General features: G+C 35.9%; 1 protein-coding gene across 19 annotated transcripts in view; it reads left to right on the top strand.

Moving 5' to 3' along the window:
• The first annotated feature begins 1,407 nt into the window (after positions 1-1,407).
• Positions 1,408-22,562, top strand: part of FTSH11 (FTSH protease 11) — a 29,831-nt gene continuing 8,676 nt past the window's right edge. For 8 of the 19 annotated variants that reach the window (XR_016046557.1, XR_016046563.1, XR_016046555.1 and 5 more), the window contains exons 1-11: positions 1,408-2,169; positions 3,275-3,428; positions 7,008-7,100; positions 7,287-7,375; positions 8,238-8,361; positions 9,996-10,115; positions 11,505-11,555; positions 12,660-12,721; positions 12,919-12,976; positions 21,790-21,915; positions 22,023-22,103. Coding sequence is in view for 7 of the 19 variants with exons in the window: in XM_088854658.1 (XP_088710784.1) it covers positions 1,574-2,169; positions 3,275-3,428; positions 7,008-7,100; positions 7,287-7,375; positions 8,238-8,361; positions 9,996-10,115; positions 11,505-11,555; positions 12,660-12,721; positions 12,919-12,976; positions 21,790-21,915; positions 22,023-22,103 (1,554 nt within the window). In the remaining 12 variants the exon portion in view is untranslated. The remainder of the gene's footprint in view (positions 2,170-3,274; positions 3,429-7,007; positions 7,101-7,286; positions 7,376-8,237; positions 8,362-9,995; positions 10,116-11,504; positions 11,556-12,659; positions 12,722-12,918; positions 12,977-21,789; positions 21,916-22,022; positions 22,104-22,562) is intronic. The other 11 variants (XR_016046607.1, XR_016046610.1, XR_016046614.1 and 8 more) reach the window with 3 other exon arrangements.

Consider the following 22,562-nt stretch of genomic DNA (forward strand, 5'->3'; position numbering starts at 1 on the left):
TGAATTTCATATAGTTTATCTCTCTAAAGTTTTAAGATATTTTCTCTCGTGAAAACTTAACATTTGAGATAGTTTCTCTCTCTAAACATTTTCAGGTAGTTTCTCTATCTAAAATTTGATATAATTTCCAATCTCCAAAATTTTAATATGCTCTCTTTCTAAAACCTAAAATTTGAGATAATTTATCTCTCTAAATTTTTTGAGATACTTCTCTCTAAAATTTTTTAAGTAGTTTCTCTCACTAAAATTTAATGTAGTTTCTCTCTAAAATTTTAAGAACTTTCTCTCTCTAAACTTAAGATTTGAGATAGTTTTTCTCTCTAGAATTTTAATACGGTCGCTAGTTTTTCTCTCTAAAATTTTAATATGGTATCTCTAAAACTTTAAATTTGAGATAGTTTCTATTTCTAAAAGTTTGAGATAGTTTATCTCTAAAAAAATTCATATATTTTCTCTCTCTAAAAAAAATTGTATGCTTTCTCTCTATAAATTTTGATATAGTTTTCTACTCTAAAATTTTAATATGTTTTCTCTTTCTAAAATTTGATATAGTCTCTCTCTCTAAAATTTTAATACTTTTTTTGTTTTGTTCTTCATCATCAAAATGAGTCATTTCCATGAAATATCAATTCATCATCAAAATGAGTCATTTCCATGAAATATCAATTCTACCTATATTTCCAAAATTTAGGCTTAAAATTAGCATATTTAAATATCCCATGAAAATCTCAAAAGTCATACTTAGACATTTGGCTCCAAAAAAAAAAACCAAACCGGTCCTGAAAGAGATATTTTCAAAATGGGTGCAATTGGCATACAGAAGCATATGCAGGTGTAGAGGTAAGGTACACCTTCAAATTTTATCATGGTATATAATTTTGATATAAAATATTTTTAGGATTATTTTAAAATCTATTTTTATATTTAATTATAAAATTTTTAATTTCAAAAATAGTTAAAATCAAGATCTATAAACGTATGAAAATCTTGAAAATGAACGGTGTAGATAATATGTTATAAAATATACTATTTTTAATAATATGTTATAAAATACACTATTTTTAAGACTTAAAATCTTTTTATTTTTAACAGTCATATATTTATGTTTAAGACTTAAAAATACATCTTGATATCGAGATGATCGATTTTTCAACATTAAAACTTTTTATTTTTTAGTTTTATTTTTAAAAGGCCGCCGTAGACCTACATCATAAGGCAGCATCCTTATATAAACTTTTTCCTTCAAAACTTTCCCATTTCTCGTAGTAGCGGTGGCAGCTGCGGCGACCAAAAACCACGCAAGCAACCGGCTTTTCTGGAGGACATCAATGCAGTAAAGGCAGTCAAGGGTATTTTAGTCAATTGACTCGGATATCTTCTCATAGTTTGTGTGGCCGAACTGAAACTACTTTTGTAAAGAAGAGACGCCAGCAAAGACTCTCCTCTTGCTCTTCTTCCCCTTCTCCATTCTTTTATAGGGGAGAAGAGTATCAGGGAGGGAGGAGAATAAACTGAAAAACCCTAAAATTCCATTTGCAAGAAAAGAGGATCAAAACCCTAATCGGCCAAATTCATGGCCATGTATTCTACAGTCCAGGCGTCCCGCCTCCACACTCCCACTTGTCCTCCTCATCGTTCTCCATTGTCAAAAGGACACCGTGTTTCTCTCTCTAAACTCTCACGAGCTAATCTGTCTATCTACAAATTTGGGTCATTCGTTTCTTCTCGCTCTTTGGAGTCCCGGCACCATGGACCCTGCAGTGTTCGTGCATTCTCGTCTGAATTCCTGAACTCTGGCCAAGAAGTCGCCGGGGATTTCAGCCATGGAGTTGCAGAGCACAATGGCGACTCGGAAAATGGAGATGCAGAGGAGAGAGAAAGCTCTTTGGTCAATGATGGGGCTCTTATGGAAAGTGGGCCGTTACCACAGATGGTGCAATTGCCAGTTGGAGCATCAGGAAGAGAGAGAGAAGGTGTTGGTAAGTTTCCGGACTTCATGTTTTTCACTGGTGCGATGGCTTCTATGGGGAGGCGGTTAATGGATTGGGGGAGTTGGTGGCCATTTTGGAGGAGAGAGAAACACTTGGAGCGCTTGATTGCAGAGGCAGATGCCAACCCTATGGATTCTTTCAAGCAGAGCGCATTGCTAGCCGAACTCAATAAACACTGGTATGATTATGAGCTGGCTACGATTCATGACGGTTCCATGTAATTTGCTTGTTTCTATTTGATATGTAAGTGCAAGGCTGCTTTACATCTTGGTGCTTATTGTATTAAAAAAAAAAAAAAAAAAAAAAAAAAAAAAAACTCTTGCAAGAAGAACACTGTAAAAATAACATAGGAAATTAAAGAACCATGTCAGAGATTGTGGTATTATTGAAGATTAACCAGGTTAGTTTGAAGGGCAGATGGTAGAGGAGGAGTGGTGGGGTTTGATATGCCTAACGACCCTAGAAAGTTTTAATAGGCTGATTTCCTTTTGAGACCATGTTGCCATAGGATGGTGTGTCTAGGTGAAGAGATAATTGTTTTGGTGGGGGACGGCGTTTTTCTCTCCAAGAAGTAAATTTTGAAGGTTTCCTTGGTTTTCCAATCTTGAACATGAGAATAAGCCACTGTCAGAGTTCAAACTACTATCCTGGTTGTAACTACTTGGAAGAATCAAACATGCAGTTGGTTTGTAACTGATCTTGAAACTTCTTCAGAAAAGTAGTTTTATTCGGTGATTAAACTGAAAAGAAAGAGATATGGGTGTTTTAAGTTGTTTTTAAGTTGCTTTGTTGTCGAACACTATTTCTCGTTCTTGGCTGGATCATGGATGTATTGATGCTGTATCTTGAAGAAACTGCATTGTGAAGAGTTGTCAGTTGCATGCAGGAGTTGGTTTACTGATTTGTTTTGCTTATCCATATCTTTTAGCCTCAAATCTACTCCTTGTTTGTTGGATGCTTGGGTTCGTAGAATGTTGGAGTAATTCCGATTTGCATTGTATTTTAAATCCTACTGGCTGAATTTTCTTGTGAAGGTCAATCAATACATTGCATCCTGCATAATGATATATTCGTCATAAGAACCTCTTCTCAACATAACATCTTCAAATTTTTTTTAGACAACTTTAAACAATAAATGAACATGTCGAATATGATGGTTGATTGTAGGCTTCATACTTCATACCTTTTGTATCGTTTTTTCTTTTAATTAATTAATTATTTATTTTGTTGCTATACTTTAAGATACTTTTTTTTTTTGGTGTTGTCAACTTTGTTGTTGATAGTCCCGAATCAGTTATAAAACGTTTTGAACGAAGGGAACATGCAGTAGATAGCAAGGCCGTTGCAGAATATCTTCGTGCTCTGGTTGTCACAGACTCTTTATCAGAATATCTTCCAGATGAGCGCTCTGGAAAACCTTCAAGTCTTCCTGAACTGGTAATTTTATAACTTTTGTGGCTTACACACCTTGAAAACTTCTGTTCCTTTTTTTAGAATTTATTTGTAATGATTGAAACTTAAGATCTTCGTGCAAAGTTTGTGAACTTTTGAACACATTTCATATTCTATTGTGTTCTCGAACTGGTGTTGCTTTTCTTTTTTTTGATAGCTATAAAACTATTGTTACTTTGCATGTATGTCTTTGCATAGTTCGATTGTTTTAATATATCTGAAGATTCCAGATTGTGTAATACCTTGATGCACATTAATTTGCACAGAACCATGAAAGGGGCAACTTGTACTCCTTTTATATAAATGGCAACTTAACTAAAGGCAAATCAAGTACAGACATAACTGGTAAAAAGAAAAAAAAATGAGAAACACAGAGCAAGGGCAACTGCTAATTTTGTACATCATCTCTAGAGGAAATCACCTCTCTGTGGCAGACTGACCTTGCTCTAGGTCTTCCACTTCTTTATGTGTAGGAGCCCCTGCCTCCCTTTGAGTAAAGGACCTACCTTTCTCTCTCTGGGCAGCAGCCTTTCCAGTGCTGGTCGATTGCAGAACACATTAGATCTCTTATCTCATCTTTTTAGATAAGAGAGTCCAATGCAAGAGATTCTACAATTTCTCTTTCTTTGAAATCAATGTGAGAAAGAACTGATTGTTTACTCACCGTCTTTTCTCTCTCTAGAATCCCCTTCTAGAGGTACGTGGGTTCTTGATGTAGGATCAAAGGGGCTTGGCTCCTATATGATTGTAACAAGCAAGCTGGGCTTAGAAAGAAAGGATCTTGGTAAGAATGGGAGTCCCAATTCCAATAGGATTGGGAAATATGAGGTCTAAATGGGGTAGGATTAAGCTAAGGTAATAGGATGGGTTTTGGTATGACTGGGACAATAATTAGGGATCGATTTAGATGGTGTTATAGAGGTTAAAGTTGCTGGAAAATTGCAGGCTCATCAAGGATAATTGATAGCTTTGAAGGGAATGAGATGAGATTAGGTATTTAGGGCTAATTTAGGTTTTCTGTGATCAGGGGTATACATAATGCGTCTGGGAAGGTATCAAGCTATGTTGTTAAGGCTTGGGAAGGGTTGCTTGATGGGGACGAATAGGTTGTAGGGAATCTTGGATGGGGGGACTATTTGCAAGAGGAAAATAAGAAGGCTTTTGTTTGGTGAAGGAAGAACTCCTCCAAAGATGGCCTCACACCACCAAAAGAAAGAACTCAATCTTTATTATCACCTTCACTTTTGACTGAATTGGCCATGGGCCTACATGGTTATTAGAGAGAGTTCCAAGTTCTATTTACCCTATACTTTAACTATTGAAAGCATAGAAAACAAATTCCTAGATGCTTTAGGAAGCTATCCGATGCAAACATTTTTAATCCAATAGTATATGAACCTTATTTTCTAGAAATCATATAACTTAAAGAAACCAAATTCCAAACCAAATTGCAATATGGACTCAATTGTGGAAAGAAAGAAACTTAAAACCCTAAGGGACAGACAATTCATTACCTTTTATCCAGCAAGCTTGTTACAATTATATGGGTCACAAAACACTCAAATTAGGGAATTCTTAGATAAAGTAGTTTTAGATCTTGATAGATCTTCTATTCAAGCCACAGGCCACCCCAAATGGACATCTGGGTGAAAGTTATGCCTCTGGAAAGCAGTGTGCATTATTTCTATTTCTATTTGTCATTCTTGTTGAGGAAGACCATATTTGCCATCACATTTCTCCACATGAAACCATGTACTCACATACTTCAATGCCCTCGGACGCTTCGCTTCCTCTAGTGCCTGAATGAATCCAGAGCCAGAGAACCTTGAGCGGGGGGATCAACAGTCGAAATCTTTGGAAGCATGACGGAGGTAACCTTAGCTGGAACGCTCCTCACCTGGATGTGGAGTTCATGCTCTCATTCCGGTCTGGAATTGACGCGGTTTTTCTTGACGAAATACACAAACCCCAGTCCAGTGCTTAATGATGCTTTGATAGCAATTGTTTTGTTGTGGAACCCTCAAATGCAGAAACAAAAATAATGAGATCCAACTCAAATATCCATGGAAACATCCCTCACTGTGGCAAACTGGCCTCTTTCTCTGTGGGACTTGTGAGAACCCTCACCAGTATAAAATCTGGCTGGGGTTATAATTCTGAGAGACCACTTCTGGTTGCTATCTTTCTCATTTAAGAGTATAAACTTTGGGTGGCCATCAAGCTGGTGGAGGCACTGGTTCTGTCAGACTGGCCTAACTGCACTGGTTCATATATAAGAATATCTTACTCAGGACTGATACCTATGGTGGAATAGTTGCCTTAACCAGCTGACAGGGGTGAGCAAGGGATAAAGGTGGTGGTGGATTTGTGGAGAGCTATTAGCATTCCATCTAGTTTTCTGGTGATTCCTTGCTAAGATATGTTTTTGCATCAACAACCAAGTGAATGCAGACAGGAACTCATCATAGCAAGTAACTTTACAGTTTGCGTGTGCTACAATGGAGCTCTTTGAAGCTGTGGGGTGCATCAGGGTATCCTCCCAATGTCTTCCATTTAGGGTGAATTACACATAGTAGAGGTCCATAGCACCTTGACCATGTGGAGGTTCATTGCACTGCCACTGGCATTTCCCTACATTTCTCTGCCCTGTGCTGCTTTAAACCTCAACAGCGGAGGCTGCCACTGAACCATAGGTTGTTTGGCTTTGGAATAATTGAATAAATTGCTTATCGCTTGGGATCCTTGCTGATGGCTGTCTGTTGCGTCACTTTGTATAGCTAAATTTCTAATCTTTCATTGATATTGAAAGCTCCCAGGGTCTCCTTTGTCCAACAAGCGTTTCAGCTCGTCTGCTGGGGTTTATGTCGAAGCAATTAAGTATCTAAAAACTTGGGGATCCTGTGGATCTGGTTGTGGCAGAATATCTAGATTTGAACTAGTGATGCTTTGATAATGTTTTTGCATGGTTGTAGAAAAGCTAATGGGATTATGGACTCCTTGCATCGGTCTAGGTTGTTAGGGAATTTTTTATTTTATTGCTTAGGACACACACACACACACTCTCTCTTTTAACTGCTACCTCTGTAAAGTTGTTCTATTTCTACCTCTTATATGTTATTCATATCGAGAGTAGAAATAAGAAACGGTTGACAAAGTAGTCACTTGTCTTATGTGTATGTTGGAAGTGCCCCTTGATCCCAACTCCAATAATGGAATTTCTTTAGAGGTGTGGTTAAAACTACTTATTGCGGAAATCAGCATGTTTCAAGTTACAACCTCTACTTCAGAACTCCTGAACAGGAGATATTTACCTTAGTATCAAAGGAAATAGAAAGAATAACAATGATTATGTGGCTTTTACATTCAGTCATCCTTTAATGAACATTCATAATGGGACACTTTAATCTATCTATTTCTATTATGTAACCAAGGTACTTTTTTGGCCTTTGTGGCTGTTCAGACTTGTAGGAAACCTGAATTTATTCTCCCAACCATGATTTGACATTTATGTTCATGATCCATGACGACCGAGTAGTTCTTGTACTGATCTTTTGTTCTGTACAGTTGCATGAGTTGAAGCAACGTGCAACAGGAAATGCAAATGAGTCCTTTTTGAGCCCTGGCATATCTGAGAAGCAACCACTACATGTAGTTATGGTAAGTGGTACTACGTTGTAAACATGTACTAATATATAGCTGCTGTTGTTGGTAAAATGCTGTAATGTTTTGAAGAGATGTAAGTTTGCTTGTATCACAACAAAAGATGAAAGCTTATGTGAATAGCTGCTTCCTTCGTTTCATTCCCTGATGTTGATAGGATTTGTTTATGCTTTTATGTGGTAGGTGGATCCAAAAGCATCGAACAAGTCAACTCGTTTTGCTCAAGAACTCATCTCAACCATCCTATTTACAGTTGTTGTCGGATTCATGTGGTAAGCTTGCTCTAATGCCATTCGACATGATTATTTCAATATTGTTTGACCACTTCTAGGTTTTTTCTTTCAGATACTCTTGTATATTTCCAAATGCTATGTCACACAACCTTTCCATACTACTTTTCCTTCCTTTTTTAATAATCTATTTGATAGTTAAGCTATTTTGTGGCACTGATGGTTAAAAATATTATATTATGCCAATTGAACTTAGAATTCAATCCCAATATCAGTTGTGCTATTTCCTTCATCAAAATGGGTGAAAGTGACATCCTAGTCATCTAATTAGTTTTACTGGATTTGGTGCTTTCACACCTGAAGTTAACTGGTATGATTAAGAAAGCGTAAGTATCCAATTCGTCATAGGGGGTGTTTCCGATCATGAAGAACTTCTTTCAGTTTGCGATAAGAAAAATACAGCTATGATTTCAAGAATGATTGCAGGATCATATAAGTCACTTCTCTTTGGAGTGTTTGCTTCATTTGCAATGTGACTTGTGCTTCATTTGTCACTACTGAATTTGCAGTTCTTGATGGGTCGGCTTGATTGTGTAACTGTGTCATAAGTATTTAGGGAAAAGTTTTACTTGTAAGATTAACAAAAAAAGAATGTTTTGGCAGAAACCCAATCTTTCTGGCGAGAAGTAAGCATATGGCTTTCTTTTTGGTCTATATTTGAAGCTTATTGTTGATTTATGCTTGATTATGCATATGCTTAAGTAGGTATGAATGGTGGTGTTGTAAAATTTCATTTGGAACTATGTTTAAAGTTCCTAGATCTCTAGGTTTAATGTCTGTACCATAAATATTATCTTGTATGTGATGCTCACTGACTGGAGTTATGGATCTTTGCTGTTGTAAGGGTAATGGGTGCTGCTGCCCTTCAAAAGTATGTGGGTAGTTTAGGTGGAATCGGCACGTCTGGTGTTGGCTCAAGTTCTTCGTATTCTCCAAAGGAATTGAACAAAGAAGTTATGCCGGAGAAGGTAATACGGATGGATATGGATGCTGTCTTCATTATATGTGTATCTTAGTTTATGAAAAACAAACTGCTGTCTATTATGACAGTTAGGTATGCATCAGCTATATACATGTGATGTCTTATTCAATTTCAACATTTGTTAGGGCTATCACTTTTCAAGTTTCTTGGTTTATTGCCAGTCACTAACTAATGGATTCATTTCCGCTTTAAAGTTTAATGCATTGTCTGACAAGTGTAATATACTCAAACCAAACACAAGTTAATATTCTGTAAATGGAAGTATCTGGAGGAGCGTCGTTCAAACTGAACCATGGTATTTCCTAGCATAAAACCTTCCAAACCTTTGACATATGGTGTTGGAGAGAGAGTGAGACCCGCCAAAACATGACATGGCCCAAATAGGTCTCGCTTTTCCTCGAAAACCGTCCATCGTCGATTAGATAATGCTAGGCATGAAAATATCAAATGCAAGTAGAACTGGGTTGCACCTGATAAGTCCTTCTCATTTGATTATCTCATGGTTTGATTGGATGATACAAGCATCTGCTTGGGCTTGTTATAGAACATGAACAGCATATGAAAGGAAGACTATTGTAAAAATTAAACTGGTCAACAGACATAAACCAAAGGATATATTTTCCATACATTTACATTTCTTTGAATACCATGCCTTAGAGCCAGCAGATCAACAGTGATCAGTCTGATATTGCTGGAACCTTCTGCTTAATTGGAATGACATTGGTTTATTTCTTACACTGATAGTCAGCCCAGTGCAGCTTCTTACAGTTTCCATACACACTGCTGTGGCCTCAATTGCTATTGATTTTCAACCTACTGCTTTTTGTTGATCCTGTCTTTGAATGGTTTGATATAGTGGTTTGTTACTTTCGTTATATATACTTTTTTCTATATTCATTGATCCTTGACACCATCAACTGAACTGGCAGGCTTGGTGTTCGAGGACTCGGCTGAGTCACTCGGCCGTATGAGTTTGCTGTACAACTTTGGATTAGAAATATGATATTGTTTCTAACTTTCTATACAAGTTTTGTTGCTAAACAGTAATAAATGATGTATAAATATCTTTCTATATATTTTTGGTGTTTTATGATTATTTTGTGAAATTTTTTTATTATATGCTCCATTTTTTGTATTTTTCTTTTCTTATATTTTTCTCAATTGTTTTCAAATGTGAATCACTTTTTTCTGTATTGTGTCTTCTATTATACTTTTTGCATCTTTTACGGATTTTTAATTCTTTTTATAACATCTCTCTCTCTCTCTGCCAATTTTCTATATTTCATTTTTCAGTTTTAGCCCTTTCTGAGATCACGCAGGACTTGGATGAATCCTCGGACTTGCCCTGACTTACTTGGCCTGGCAGCGGCTGAGTCCCAGGCCCGAGCCGAGTTTTTTACATTGGGCAGGCTGGTTATGATAACCATAACCTTCATTTCCTATTAAATAGATATTGGAAGTTCAAGAAATTTGATGTATGAAATAAGAAGTATGAACCTTTTGTCTTTCTAGTCTTTTTCTTTCTTTGGTTGTTTTTGGTTGAATCCACTTCCTGAACTGGTTTAGATTCTGGTTACTACGAAATTTTTGATGCTGAAGTGGTATTCTCATGTGTCGCAGAATGTGAAAACTTTTAAGGATGTTAAAGGTTGTGACGATGCCAAACAAGAACTGGAGGAAGTAGTGGAGTATTTGAAGAACCCTGCAAAGTTTACTCGCCTTGGGGGAAAGTTGCCAAAGGTATGTTCGGGTTTTAGTCATCTCCAAGTTCATGCTCAGGCACTTTTGTTTACGAAGTATGTAATATCTACCATGAGTTTGACTTTGTGTTTTCCATTTAATGAAAGTTAATTTGAGTAAATGTAACTTTGTTAATATTTATGTCCTAATATTATTGTTTGTGTGCTGAATAATGTCTTTGTGTTTGCTAAATGTTTTCTTTTGGCAGTGCCATTAAACTTAAAGATATCCAACCTGATTCCTATGGGATGTTGACGCCTTTGTATTTGACATGCTTTCTTTAGTATCTAACAAGTCATCATTGAGCTCAATTGTATCCCACATATTAGGTTATTGTTAATAAAGGCCTTAATCTACTTGATGTTGTCATATTGTTGCAATTAGATATTTTAATTTATTTGTTATAACCTTGACGATAGTTGCAATGAATACACTCTTGTATCTAAAGCTTTGGCTCGGGGTAGGTCAAGGGTTCAAAGCCTTGACTTTTGACCCAAAAAACCGAAAAAGCTGACCTACCTTTTTTTTTGGCAATAAGAAAGATTATGATTGGCCCTTCTTTGTAGTTTCTCATGTCAGATGTCTTATTGTGTTGATTTGTTATATTGCGGTTTTCTTTATTGGGTGTTTCTCCAGCGTATTGTGTGTTTTGATTTTCTTATGCCTTTTTAATTGTTTCTAGCACTTACTGTCTTGCCGCAATTCCTTGCTACAGTAATAATATTTCTTTTGGGATTTAGAAAACCCTTAGTGTCATGATCATAATAAACTATAACAGATTACAAGAATGTGCTGCTTTAAATTGGGCACTTTTGGAATTCAACCTATTTGTTCTACCCATATAAATTTCTCTATCGTCCAGGAATTTTATATCACTACACAGAGAGTCTCACTCTAACCTATCCATTAATTGTACTCTAAAGGTCCTGGACCATTATGATTATATCATTGGGCAACATCTCACATATGAATTAATTGCAGTGCTTTACAATAGAAAGAACTGCTTGCAGATTTTGCTTTATTTGATAACTTTCAGCATGTCTTGCCAGTTCCAAATGGGGAATAAATACACATCCTTGGGCCCATACTGTAAATCATTTGTGCATGTTTCTTCCTGTTTCAAATCTCATAGCACCCAGATCTTGGCAATAAGCAACTTAAAATGCTCTTGTGAATATGCACTTTCAAACATCTCTTGAATTCTTTATTTTACTTATAGCTTACTAGTAGTAGGCCTTTATTACAACATTTAGTGTTTCCTGTGTCTGAATTTTATATTCTCTTGCTTATGTTCTATCCTTCTTATGTTTTAGTTTTTCTATCTATGTGCGAAATAATCTTGTTTGGTTAGGTCATGAATTCTGTGTAAATGAAATTTTTTTATCGTAGGGCATCCTCTTGACTGGAGCTCCTGGAACCGGTAAAACTCTTCTTGCCAAGGTGAGGATTATGTTTTTTAGACTATTTGCTCATTTTATTTATTTATTTTGAATATTGAGTTGGGACCTGGTACGAATGGAACCCAAGATGTCATGTTGTGGCTCTCTGTCATCCTGACTACCTTTGCCATGGGTCTATTCCTTCTATTTGCTCATTTCACGAAATATCTTTGAGTTTTAATAATGGTTTTTGTACCATGGATGGAGATCGTTTTTGGAAGTAAAAGATGATTGAATTTGATAGTTTATTGCAATATGAGTATGGGTAACTTTTACAAGAAATTATGGCTTTTATTTGTGATTCTTTATTTGAAAATATTAAATTAATGATAGATATCTAGTAACATGTACACTTGGCCATTTTAGATTGGAATTTTATGAAACATCATTTGATGTTATCTTTAATTCATCATTATCATCATCATCCAAACCTTATTCCAACTATTTGGAGTCGGCACTTTGGAGTCGGCACACGGATCCTATCATACCATTCCACTCTATCAACAGCCATACCATTAGTCAGATTATAAGTCACCATTTTCTTCTAATTACTTCCATCCATGTCCTTTTGGGCCTTCCCTTGCCTCTTTAGTCTTCCACCTGAACCGAATCACCCCTCTTAACTGGTGCTATTCTAGGCGGATTCCCTGATCGCCTATCGGAGCCATCCCCTAAGTTCCCTTTGATGCCTTCATTCCGGATTCTATCCTTTCTTGTCTTGCCACTTATCCATCTGAACATCCTCATCTAAGCTACACTCATTCTGTGGATATGTTGTTTCTTGACTGCCCAACATTTTGTCCCATAAATCATGGTTGGTCTTACAACCGTCCTATAGAACTCCTTTAGTTTCATTGATATGCTTTTATCTTTAATTCTTATTTTATTATTTACATTTTTTGGAATATTTTGTATTTAAAAGAATCCTAGAGGTGTATATCATTGCTATTAATGTCATGTCAAGTCCATTGATGCACTATGCATATGCCATTATATGGAAATCATAGGTTAAAATAATCATGTTTGAATGCATAACTGCGCTTCTTAAAAACTCGATGCCCAGTGTTTCATACAACTTATGATTGACAATGCCTGACCATGGCAGGCTATTGCTGGAGAAGCAGGAGTACCCTTCTTTTATCGAGCTGGTTCCGAGTTTGAGGAAATGTAAGTCTGCCTTCTATTTCTTTTTTGTATATTGAGGCAATAAGTTGAGGCTTGAAAAAGTATGCCATTTTTTTTTTTCTTCCAGATAGGTTTTCTTGTTTTGATCCTAAGTTTATTCCATACGTCTTGCTTCTCGTGTTAATATGACACTTTTGTATGGATTAGCTAAATGCCTTTGTGTTATAATTACATGTTAGGTTTGTTGGAGTTGGAGCTCGCCGTGTTCGATCTTTGTTTCAGGCTGCCAAAAAAAAGGTACTATTACCAGATTGGTGAATAGAATTTTAGTTTCAATATCAAGAGCACTTTTGGCCTGGTCCTCATAGAATTATTATTCGACAATTAGTTGATTATGTTTTGGGATTTTTAAAAGAAGTTTTTTTTTTTAAGTTGGTTTTTAAGAATATGAACCAAGTTTTTTTTTCCTCTCTCCATGTGGGGGCTTTCTGGAGTGGCAATAGACTCATTTGCCCCCCTTCTAAAGCCAAATTCTGGGTGAGAGGGTGAGAGAGAAGGATGAGTAGAGAGAGAAACATGGGTACAGTGAGAGAGATGGTTTGAGAGAGAAACAAGGGACATGCAAATGAGAAGCTTAATTCTATTGAGAGGTGTGGTGAATGTTAGGCCTTGTGCTCGTACAATGCCAATGGGTGTTTCACAAACTGCCTGATTCTAGGAAATTATTTGGAAGCCCACTTCCCTCTCTTCCCTCTCTTCCCCCAAAACCCACATACACAAAAATCCACTCTCTCTCTCTCCCTCTCTATCTTAATAAACCCTTCTATAAATTTGGATAAAAACCCATTCTCCTAGTGGTATATTTTTTGATTTATGATTTCAATTAAGGCAGTTCTATTATGAATTGGGGGACAAACTGGAAATTGGAATCACATATGCTCTTTAAACATTCAAACTTTGAAGCCATGGGAAGGGGACTTCCCTAAATTCATTTGGAAACTCAAAACCCATCTGAATTTTTAAAGCGTTTATTACATGTCTCCTCATTTCTCATTCTTTATCTCCTTTGAATCAAAAGTTTTGGAGAGAAGAAAATAGGTTGGCTTTTTAAATAGAAATACAAGAAACGGGATGAACATGTTTGATTTTTTGAGAGAAACTTGGGTTAAGAGGGAACACGGTTTATAGAGAGAGGAAGAAAGAAAGGGGAGCACTTAATATATTGTATATAAGAGGCAAGGTTTCAAAAAATGCTAGGCGGCCAGCCGGGTGCCCAACGCTTAGCGCCTAGGCAGGCGCCCAAAACGTCGAGCGCCCTTTAATACTAATTCCTAGGCTATTTTCATATTTTTGCTATCCAAATGCATATTTGTGTCAATTTTATAATTTATTCCATTTGAAAATATTGCAACATACGTTGTTATCTACAAACATATGACATTGCATGTTGAGAATAAACTTGTTCAAAATTTCAAACCATACAAAATATTTAAAAGTCTAATAGATGGTCTCCAACTCTCATATTTTCCATATTTTATATGCATAAAATAAACCATAATAAGTTAATAACATCCAAGTCTCCAACTCTCGAAGTCTTCAACAAACTGACTTCCAAAACTACAAAAAACCACACAACAAAATAGTTCAAAAAGGCAAAATAAGTATAAACCACATAACAAAGTAGTCCAAATTTCTAAAGCCCAAACCAAGATGGTGCAATAAAGTTACTACAAAAGAAGAGAGAAGACATCAATAAAAATCAAAATCATCATTTTCATTGCTTGCATCTGCATTAGAATCGAGGCCGTCATCATCAGAATCATCACCCTCTTCACTATATTCCTCTTCTTCCAAAGATTCTTCTGAATTTGCCTCCTCTTCCTCTTTCTCCCTCTATGAGCGAGAAGTACCAGCAGAAGTCGTTGCTCGAGTGGCCCTCCTAGGAGTAGAAGCTTGCCCCAAAGCCTCCTTGACCATTTCCCATGTCAAACCCTCCCAAGGGAAGACTTCCTCAGTACGAGGGTCACCAATTAGCCAATCTGAATCATTCTCTATATCTTTCGAAGAGATGAGATCCTTCTTTGGTTGGGTTTTCTTCTTCTTGAGCCTTTGATTCTCTCTAACAAAAACCAAATCGTTGAGTTTCTTTTGCTCAAGCCTATTTCTTCTCTTTGTATGCACCTATAAGGAAATATGCATCAGTAACGACTATGAGTCTATGATCTTCTTACCTTCTATGAATCTATATTAGAAAAATGAACTTTTAAACAAGAAAAGCATATAAAATCGTAAAATAGTAAAATACCATCTCAAATGAACTCCAATTGCGCTCACAACCAGAAGAGGTAGTTGTCAAACTCAAGATCTGTATATGGCCACAATATGTGGGCAACCTTTATAATTAATTTAGGTATTAACATTATCACACATAATTTTAGGAACTTGAAACTTGAAAGAAAATTATAATTTATAAAACAAAAGTACAAAGCATATTACTTGGTTTGTCTTTGTTTTTCTGTCTTGATGCCGTATCTTTCCCGAATAACATCAAAGAGCACTTGAGCGAAATAAGCTCTTCAGTTGATGTCTTATCTTGGATCTGTGGATCGAAAACTAATTTATCAAGGCGCTCATTAAAACCTTCCATAATTATCCCTTTTGACTCAATATGAGCATCTGCATAAAAGAATTTGGGGTTCAAGTAGTACCCGCTACATGCTATGGTCTATGGAGCTGCCTATCCCACTTGTCATCTCTAATTGCCCAAATTGTGTTGTACTTGGCTGTATCATTGCCCAAATTTTTTGCAATCTCATTCTTAGTCCTTTCCATTGCATCATATATAAAGCTCATGGAGGACTTATCAGCATCAACCAAGCACAAGACCTTCACTAAGGGAAGAAATATTAATATCACATGCTTCACCCCATGTCAAAAATATTCGAAAGAACAATATCTCGTGTCTTCTTTCCCTTGGCATCTCTAGATCACTCACTCCTACTCCACTCTTCTGAAGCAAACATAGACCTTAATGCAATCCTTCTCCTATATATGTTTTATAGACTAAGGTAAGCAGTGACAAATCTAGTGACCCTAGGCCTCACTAGCTCTCTCTTCTTTATAAACTTGCACATCATGCTATTATGTGGCTGTATATGAAGATTGTAACCTCTTTAGCCTAGGAAAGAACTTCTTGAATAGTAGCTAAGTCACCAATGGCCTCAAGCATAAGATCTACGCAATGTGCAGTGTAAGGAATCTAAAATATACGAGGCCTCTTCTGTCGAAGCAAAATGACCTGCAACTAGATTGAGAGTAGCATTATCTGTGACCACTTGAATTACAAGTTCCTCCCCAACCTCCTCAATGCCCTTATCACTGAAAGAAAATATGTAATGAGAATCATGAATATCATTAGTAGCATCAATGGATCGCAAAAAAATTGTACCCGAGGGACAATTTACCAACAAATTCATGTTACTCCTCTTATCACTCCACATATCTATCATTAAAGAAATCCCAAATTTAGCCCACCCCTCTTTATGGGTCTTGAGATATTCGTTAATATACTCAACTTCTTTCTTCAATAGTAGCTCTCCAATCTCATATGGAGTTCGACCTTTCAAACCTGGCCCAAATTACTCAATTACTTCCAACATTGTATGGAAGCTATTCAAGCGAGCGTTGTTAAAAGAAATGCCTGCATGGTAAAACTACCGAGCAATATACTGAATCACCCTGCCTCTATCTTCCTTCTTAAATTTATTTTCAATTGTCACTTGTTTTTTCGCCTTTCCTCCCTTCTCTTTTTCAATTGCTGTCTCAGGGCTAAGCGTAAAAAAACTATCAATAGGCTTTCTCATATGAGGCTTCTTAGACTCAAAAGCCTTCTTACTCTTAGAGCTCTGAGTACCAACCATGGCTACCTCTTCTTCTCCCTCTTCATCATCTTCTTCAGTGTCAATATTGTCATAAAAAACATGGACCGCTAACTTTAATTTTGCTATGTCCTTTTGTTTTGAAATTTTTTTACTCTTTTCACCTTCAATGTATCTAGAAATTTCTTTCTTTACCAGCTCTGGGACTTTCTTACATGGGGCAACATCACCTCTAATACCGGTAGGATGTTTCTTAAGTCTATTTATGCCGGCATTAGAAACATGTCTACAAAACTTGCACATAATTTTATTCTTATCATTCTTATCCGGGTTAACACAATGTTACCATCCCGGATCTCCACCCCTTGTAGATTCCGCAGAAGACATATCAAATTAAAACAATAAAACTTAAATAAAGATTACAAACTGACCTTTTGTGCCCCATATCTGATCTTTGATGTTGGTTACCTCAATCGAGCTACTAATCAACTCAAAAGTTTTCTAATACCATCAATAACACTCTAAAAATAATTTCAATAAGAAAATAAAACTTTTTCAATCCACAAAAAATAATTTTGATTCTTAGAAATTATTTTAGATTCGCAGAAATACGTTTAACATAGAGATTGAGGATTTTTTTGTTTCATTTTGGGGGTTAAAAATAAACCCCATAATATATTTATATGATCTTGGAGCTCAAAATGACCCCCTTTGCCCTTTTGGGCGAGTTAAAAAAGCGAAAAAGGGCCTACGGCCTTGGGTGCCTGCTCGCCTAGCCCGCTTGGGCGCTCGCCTAGGTACATATGTCCGTGTAGGGCCGCCTGAGTCTGGGCGTGCGGTATTTTGGTCTAGGCCGCCTAGGTGCTGGGCCGACCATTTTTAAAACATTGATAAGAGGGGCAAATTGGTCATTCACCCCTTTAAAAAAGGCTCCATGCAGAATGGAGGGCCCAAGTTGAATTAACAAAAAAAAAAAATTTCAAAAAGGATTTTCTCTTAACAATTCCCATGATTTTAATCATCAGAAGCCTATGTTGGTTTGTGAAATATTTGTCCTATGTGACAAGAATACAAGATATGTATGTGCCTCAACAGTTTCAAAGTGCGCACTTGTCATGGACTACCCAGTTCTTAAAATATAAAAACAGGCACAAGAAACATAATTTTCTTCTTTTGCAAAAGCTGTTTATTGATACAAAAATATTCAGGGCGATGTTTTCATCTGATATTGTGTAGACTTCATAGCGTGAGGTACTTCTGGGAAAAAGAAATCATCATTGTAAAGGAATAAGAAATTAGACAAAGTAAAATAATGTAGAAATACCTAGGTATTCTACGACATATGGTACCAAGAAAATATATTTTTGAAAACAATATACTTGGTGGTATATTTCTTTTGAATGAATACATGGTTTCACTATTATATGTTATGTTGAACGTCTTGAGAAACAGCCCATGAATTTCCTCGGAATAGCTACTGTTTTGTTGATTTCCTACAAAGGTGGATAACACCTGAAGTAGTATTCTTATTTTCATCTAGTTGGAAGAGTCTTTTCACTATTGCCTCTTTCCATTAGAAAGGCTCTTGTCTTCGCAAAAGAATAGTTTGGTTGGCATTGCTTGACTTGATTACTTGCAAGCATGATTACTTGGGAAACAATAGTGATCTAGTTTGTCTTTTGCTTGCTCACATGCCACTTAAGATAGCTTTATTCTTTCTTAGTACCTCACGCAACTTGTTTTTTTTTTTCTGGTATGGGCAGCCTTAATGTCTTTTTGGGTAGAGGGATTATGATTTGGTGAGTTGTTATTTGTCTCTCTACTAGAGAATTCCTCTTGGAACTTAAGTGGATTTAAGCTTCAATTTTTTTGGTGAGTTGAATCCATTACAAGTGATGATAAATCATAACCATCATCATCATTATCATCATCATCATCATCATTAGAGCCTTTCCCAACTATTTGGGTTTGGCTACACAAATCGTGGTTTGCCATTCTGCTCTATCACGGGCCATACCTTTAGTGAGGTCATAAATCTCCATATATTTTTCACTACTTATAACTATTTTTTTTTGGGCCTATGCCTTACCCTTTTTGAGCCTTCCTCTTGAACCAACTTGCATCTCCTAACATGGGTTGTACTAGATCTATGCTGCACATGGCTAACCACCTAAGTCTATTTTTTCTCATTCTATCGCCTATTGGAGCCATACTTAAGTTCTTCAAAATTTATTCACTTTGAATGCTATCTCTTCTTGTCTTGCCACTCATATATCTCAACATCCTCATCTCTGCTACACTCATCCTATTGGTATGTTGTTTCTTGAACTCGCAACATTTTATCCCATAAAGCAATGTTGGTCTCACAGCTGTCCCATAGAACTTCCCCTTCATCTTCATTGGTATGAGGCGATCATATAAAACTCCGGTTGCACATCTACATTTCTCCCACCCAACTCTAATTCTATGTGCAACATCTTCTTCAATCTCTCAATTTTCTTGGATTATCGACCCAAGATATTGAAAGTGTACTCTTTTTGGTATTTATTGGCCGTCAATCTTAACTACTTCATCATATGTACTCCTATTATTACTAAACTTGCATTCCATATAATCTGTCTTAGTCTGAGTAATTTTAAAACTTTTAGATTCTAGAGTATCCCTTCAAAGTTCCAACTTTGTGTTGACACTGCTTTGAGACTCATCGATGAAAACTATGTCGTCCGCCAACAACAAACACCACAATACCTCATCTTGTAGGTGCCCAGTTAAGTCGTCCATAATTAAGACAAGAGGTATGAGTTCAATGCTGACCCGTGATGCAGACCTATTGTCACTGAAGACTCACTCGTCTTTCTACTAGTTGATGGCACACTAGTTACTGCTCCCTCATATACATCTCTTACCATGTTTATATAGTATTTGGAAACTCCTTTCTTTTGTAACACCCACCAAATTAAATCTTGAGGTACTCTATCATATCTCTAGGTCAATAAAGATTATATGGAGGTCTTTTCCCTTCGCCTTAAACTTCTTAATCAGTTGCCTAAGTAGGAAAATAGTCTCAATTGTTGACCTCCGTGACATAAAACCAAATTAGTTTTATGATACATTTGTTTCATGCCTCAATCGTTGCTCAATCAATCTCTCCCACAGCTTCATAGTGTGGCTCTGAAGTTCTAACAAGTGCTGATAAATATTAGTAAAAAAATATAATGTAGAAAAATGGAAGAAAGTATGTCCAACCAATGGGTTATCTAGTTTGGTCCAAACCATAGTTAGCAAATCGCTATTTAATCGGCGAATTTTTTTAAAAATTGGCATTTTTATGGAAACAGTTTTAAACGGCGACTTTTGAAAGGCCAGGAAAAAGTCACGTAGTTTTCATAAAAACGTTTAAAACGTGCTTTTTTCATAATCCGATTGAAATTAGGCAAAAAAATCACATCTTTTATACCTATAGTTTTTTGTTTGAAAGATAAATTTTTTTTTCCTGTTTTGTGTATTGCAGCCATTGCTACTTTCATGCTTTTGAAAAAAAATATTATTTAAAAAAATCCTAAGATAGAAATTTTTATCCCCACTATGTTCTTCAAAGCCATAGTTGCATATTGAAGGTATAAAATTTTTTTTTCCTTTCTTTTTTAAACTTAAACAAATAGATGCAGATTTTAGTGTTATTATGGAAAGTCATTGTGTAAATGAAATACTGTTTATAGCAAATCATTTTGTAAAGTAAATCATTGTGTAAAGAAAATCATATACATGCAGATTTCTGTGATTATTTGTGATAATTGTTTTTATGAAAATACTGTTTGTGGCACAAATTAGGGCTCAAAACATAGTCTTTTACTGATGAATGAGAAGCAGAGAGTGTGACTACAGGACCAAGTAATCAACATTTTGCTTTTGATTATGTGATAACGAAGATAAACAATATACTGTAAATTGTAAACTTATAGAAGCAAGCAATTGTACATATAGGATTAGTTCCCCAAACCTAATCCTTCAGCTCTGTTGTTGTTTCCCCAAGAAAATGGAAAAAAGCCTCTTCCTTTTCTCCCTCTAAAATCAGTTAGGGCCTCTTGACAAATCAATATAGTTAGGGCTTTCTCTCAAAACAACATCCCAAATGAGAGAGAAAAATCCTCTTCAAACTATCCCAAATCAGCATCCCATCTTCCTTTTCTCTTTCTAAAAATCAGTTAGGGCCTCTTCCATTAGGGTTTGTGGAGCCCATGACCTATTCCTTCTTCCTTCTTCTCTCTCTATAAACCTTGGCTATGAGCCCGCCCTATTTTCTTCTCTTCCTTCTTCCTCCTGTCTCTAAACCGTAAACATAGAGATGTGAAACCCAAATTTCTGCAAGCTTCTTTTCAATTAAAGAAATTCATAAAACTTTAACCATAGTTAACCATAGTCACCATACTATAGTTAAATCTTGTAATGAGAAAACAAAAATCGTGTACTTTTTTTTGGTACCTGCCAAGTAGGTATGATGTTTAAATATTTAATGGATAAATTTATATGGTATATTTGTCACCATACCATAGTTAAATCATTTAATGAATAATTTATATAGTATATTTGTTTTTGGTATGTAATAAGTAGGTGTGATGTTTCTTAAAGTATTTAATGGGTAGATTTGTATGGAACAAATTTTTTTTGGTATCTACTAGTTAATTATGTATTTAATATTGGATGATTGCATGAGAGTCACGAGGCATCTAAATTAATTGACTTAATTATATTAGTCTGGTAAAGTTTTTATAGATGAATTAGTTATTGATGGCTTTGACATAATTTTTATTTTTTAGAATTTCAAAATTTCTAATATTATAAATTTATCCGATTTTTTGACTTCGATTTTTTGAGCCTAATCCGATATATTAGCAATATCTTTATATGAAGTAATTTTGCCGATCTGTATATTTTACCTGATTTTTTCATCCGACTTTTTAAAATAAAAACGAATTGTTTCCGATTTTATGGTGAGCCGATTTATTGATAGTCCTAGACTTGCTAACTATGGTCCAAACCAGTCCTACCAAATGTCCAACTTGTTGAAAACCAAAGATCTTATGTTAAAGATTATCTTTTATTATATTCTATTTTTCTTGTGGTATTTATGATATTTATTTTGTTAAGCTGGGGCCTATATGATTCATTCGTGAGATTATATTTAATTTGGATAGGTTGGTATTGACCATGTTATTGCTCCACTGTTTGTAGGCACCTTGCATTATTTTTATTGATGAAATCGATGCTGTGGGCTCTACAAGGAAGCAATGGGAAGGTCACACAAAGAAAACATTACATCAGCTGCTAGTTGAAATGGATGGATTTGAGCAAAATGAGGTTTGCCTAATTCTTTTATGACCCAGAGGTTGGCCTAATTCTCATGCTGAAACTATGCTCGACTCTTTTGTTTTTATGTGCTGATCCTTGGGTTACTTCATATGTAGGGCATAATATTGATGGCTGCAACTAACTTGCCTGATATACTCGATCCAGCTTTAACAAGGCCTGGGAGATTTGACAGGCATGTAAGTTTTATTGATCAATTGGTTTTTCCGTTGGGTTGGTTTGTTTCTAAATAAAGTAAGAATAATTAGTTATTATAGACTTACAGCCCATTTATGTGATTGCTGTAAGTTAACCATGTTATCTTGAATGCGATATGCTTGTTTGGGAAATTACTCATTGGTTCTGTGCAACTTGTGCGTGCAAGTTTCTGATGACTGCTTTGACGATTGAAAACTATTGAATGATGCCTTAGTGATACAAGGAAGCCATTCGCCATGTTCTCAAGGACACATGATATTTACTATTGTGTCCACTACTTTCTGCAAGAGAATAATCTCCTTGGGATTGAGAGTTACAGAGAATATACAAAGTTTCTAAAAAATGTTCTGTAATACTCTGCAATTTAATGTTAACCTATCTCTCAAAAAAAATACTCTGCAATTTATTGTTTGCAACCTGGCATGTTATTATGATACTGT

This window comes from Amborella trichopoda, chromosome 1 (genome assembly GCF_054954075.1).
Source record: "Amborella trichopoda isolate Santa Cruz 75 chromosome 1, AtrichopodaSantaCruz75HAP2 v2.0, whole genome shotgun sequence".
Classification (NCBI taxonomy): Eukaryota; Viridiplantae; Streptophyta; class Magnoliopsida; order Amborellales; family Amborellaceae; genus Amborella; species Amborella trichopoda.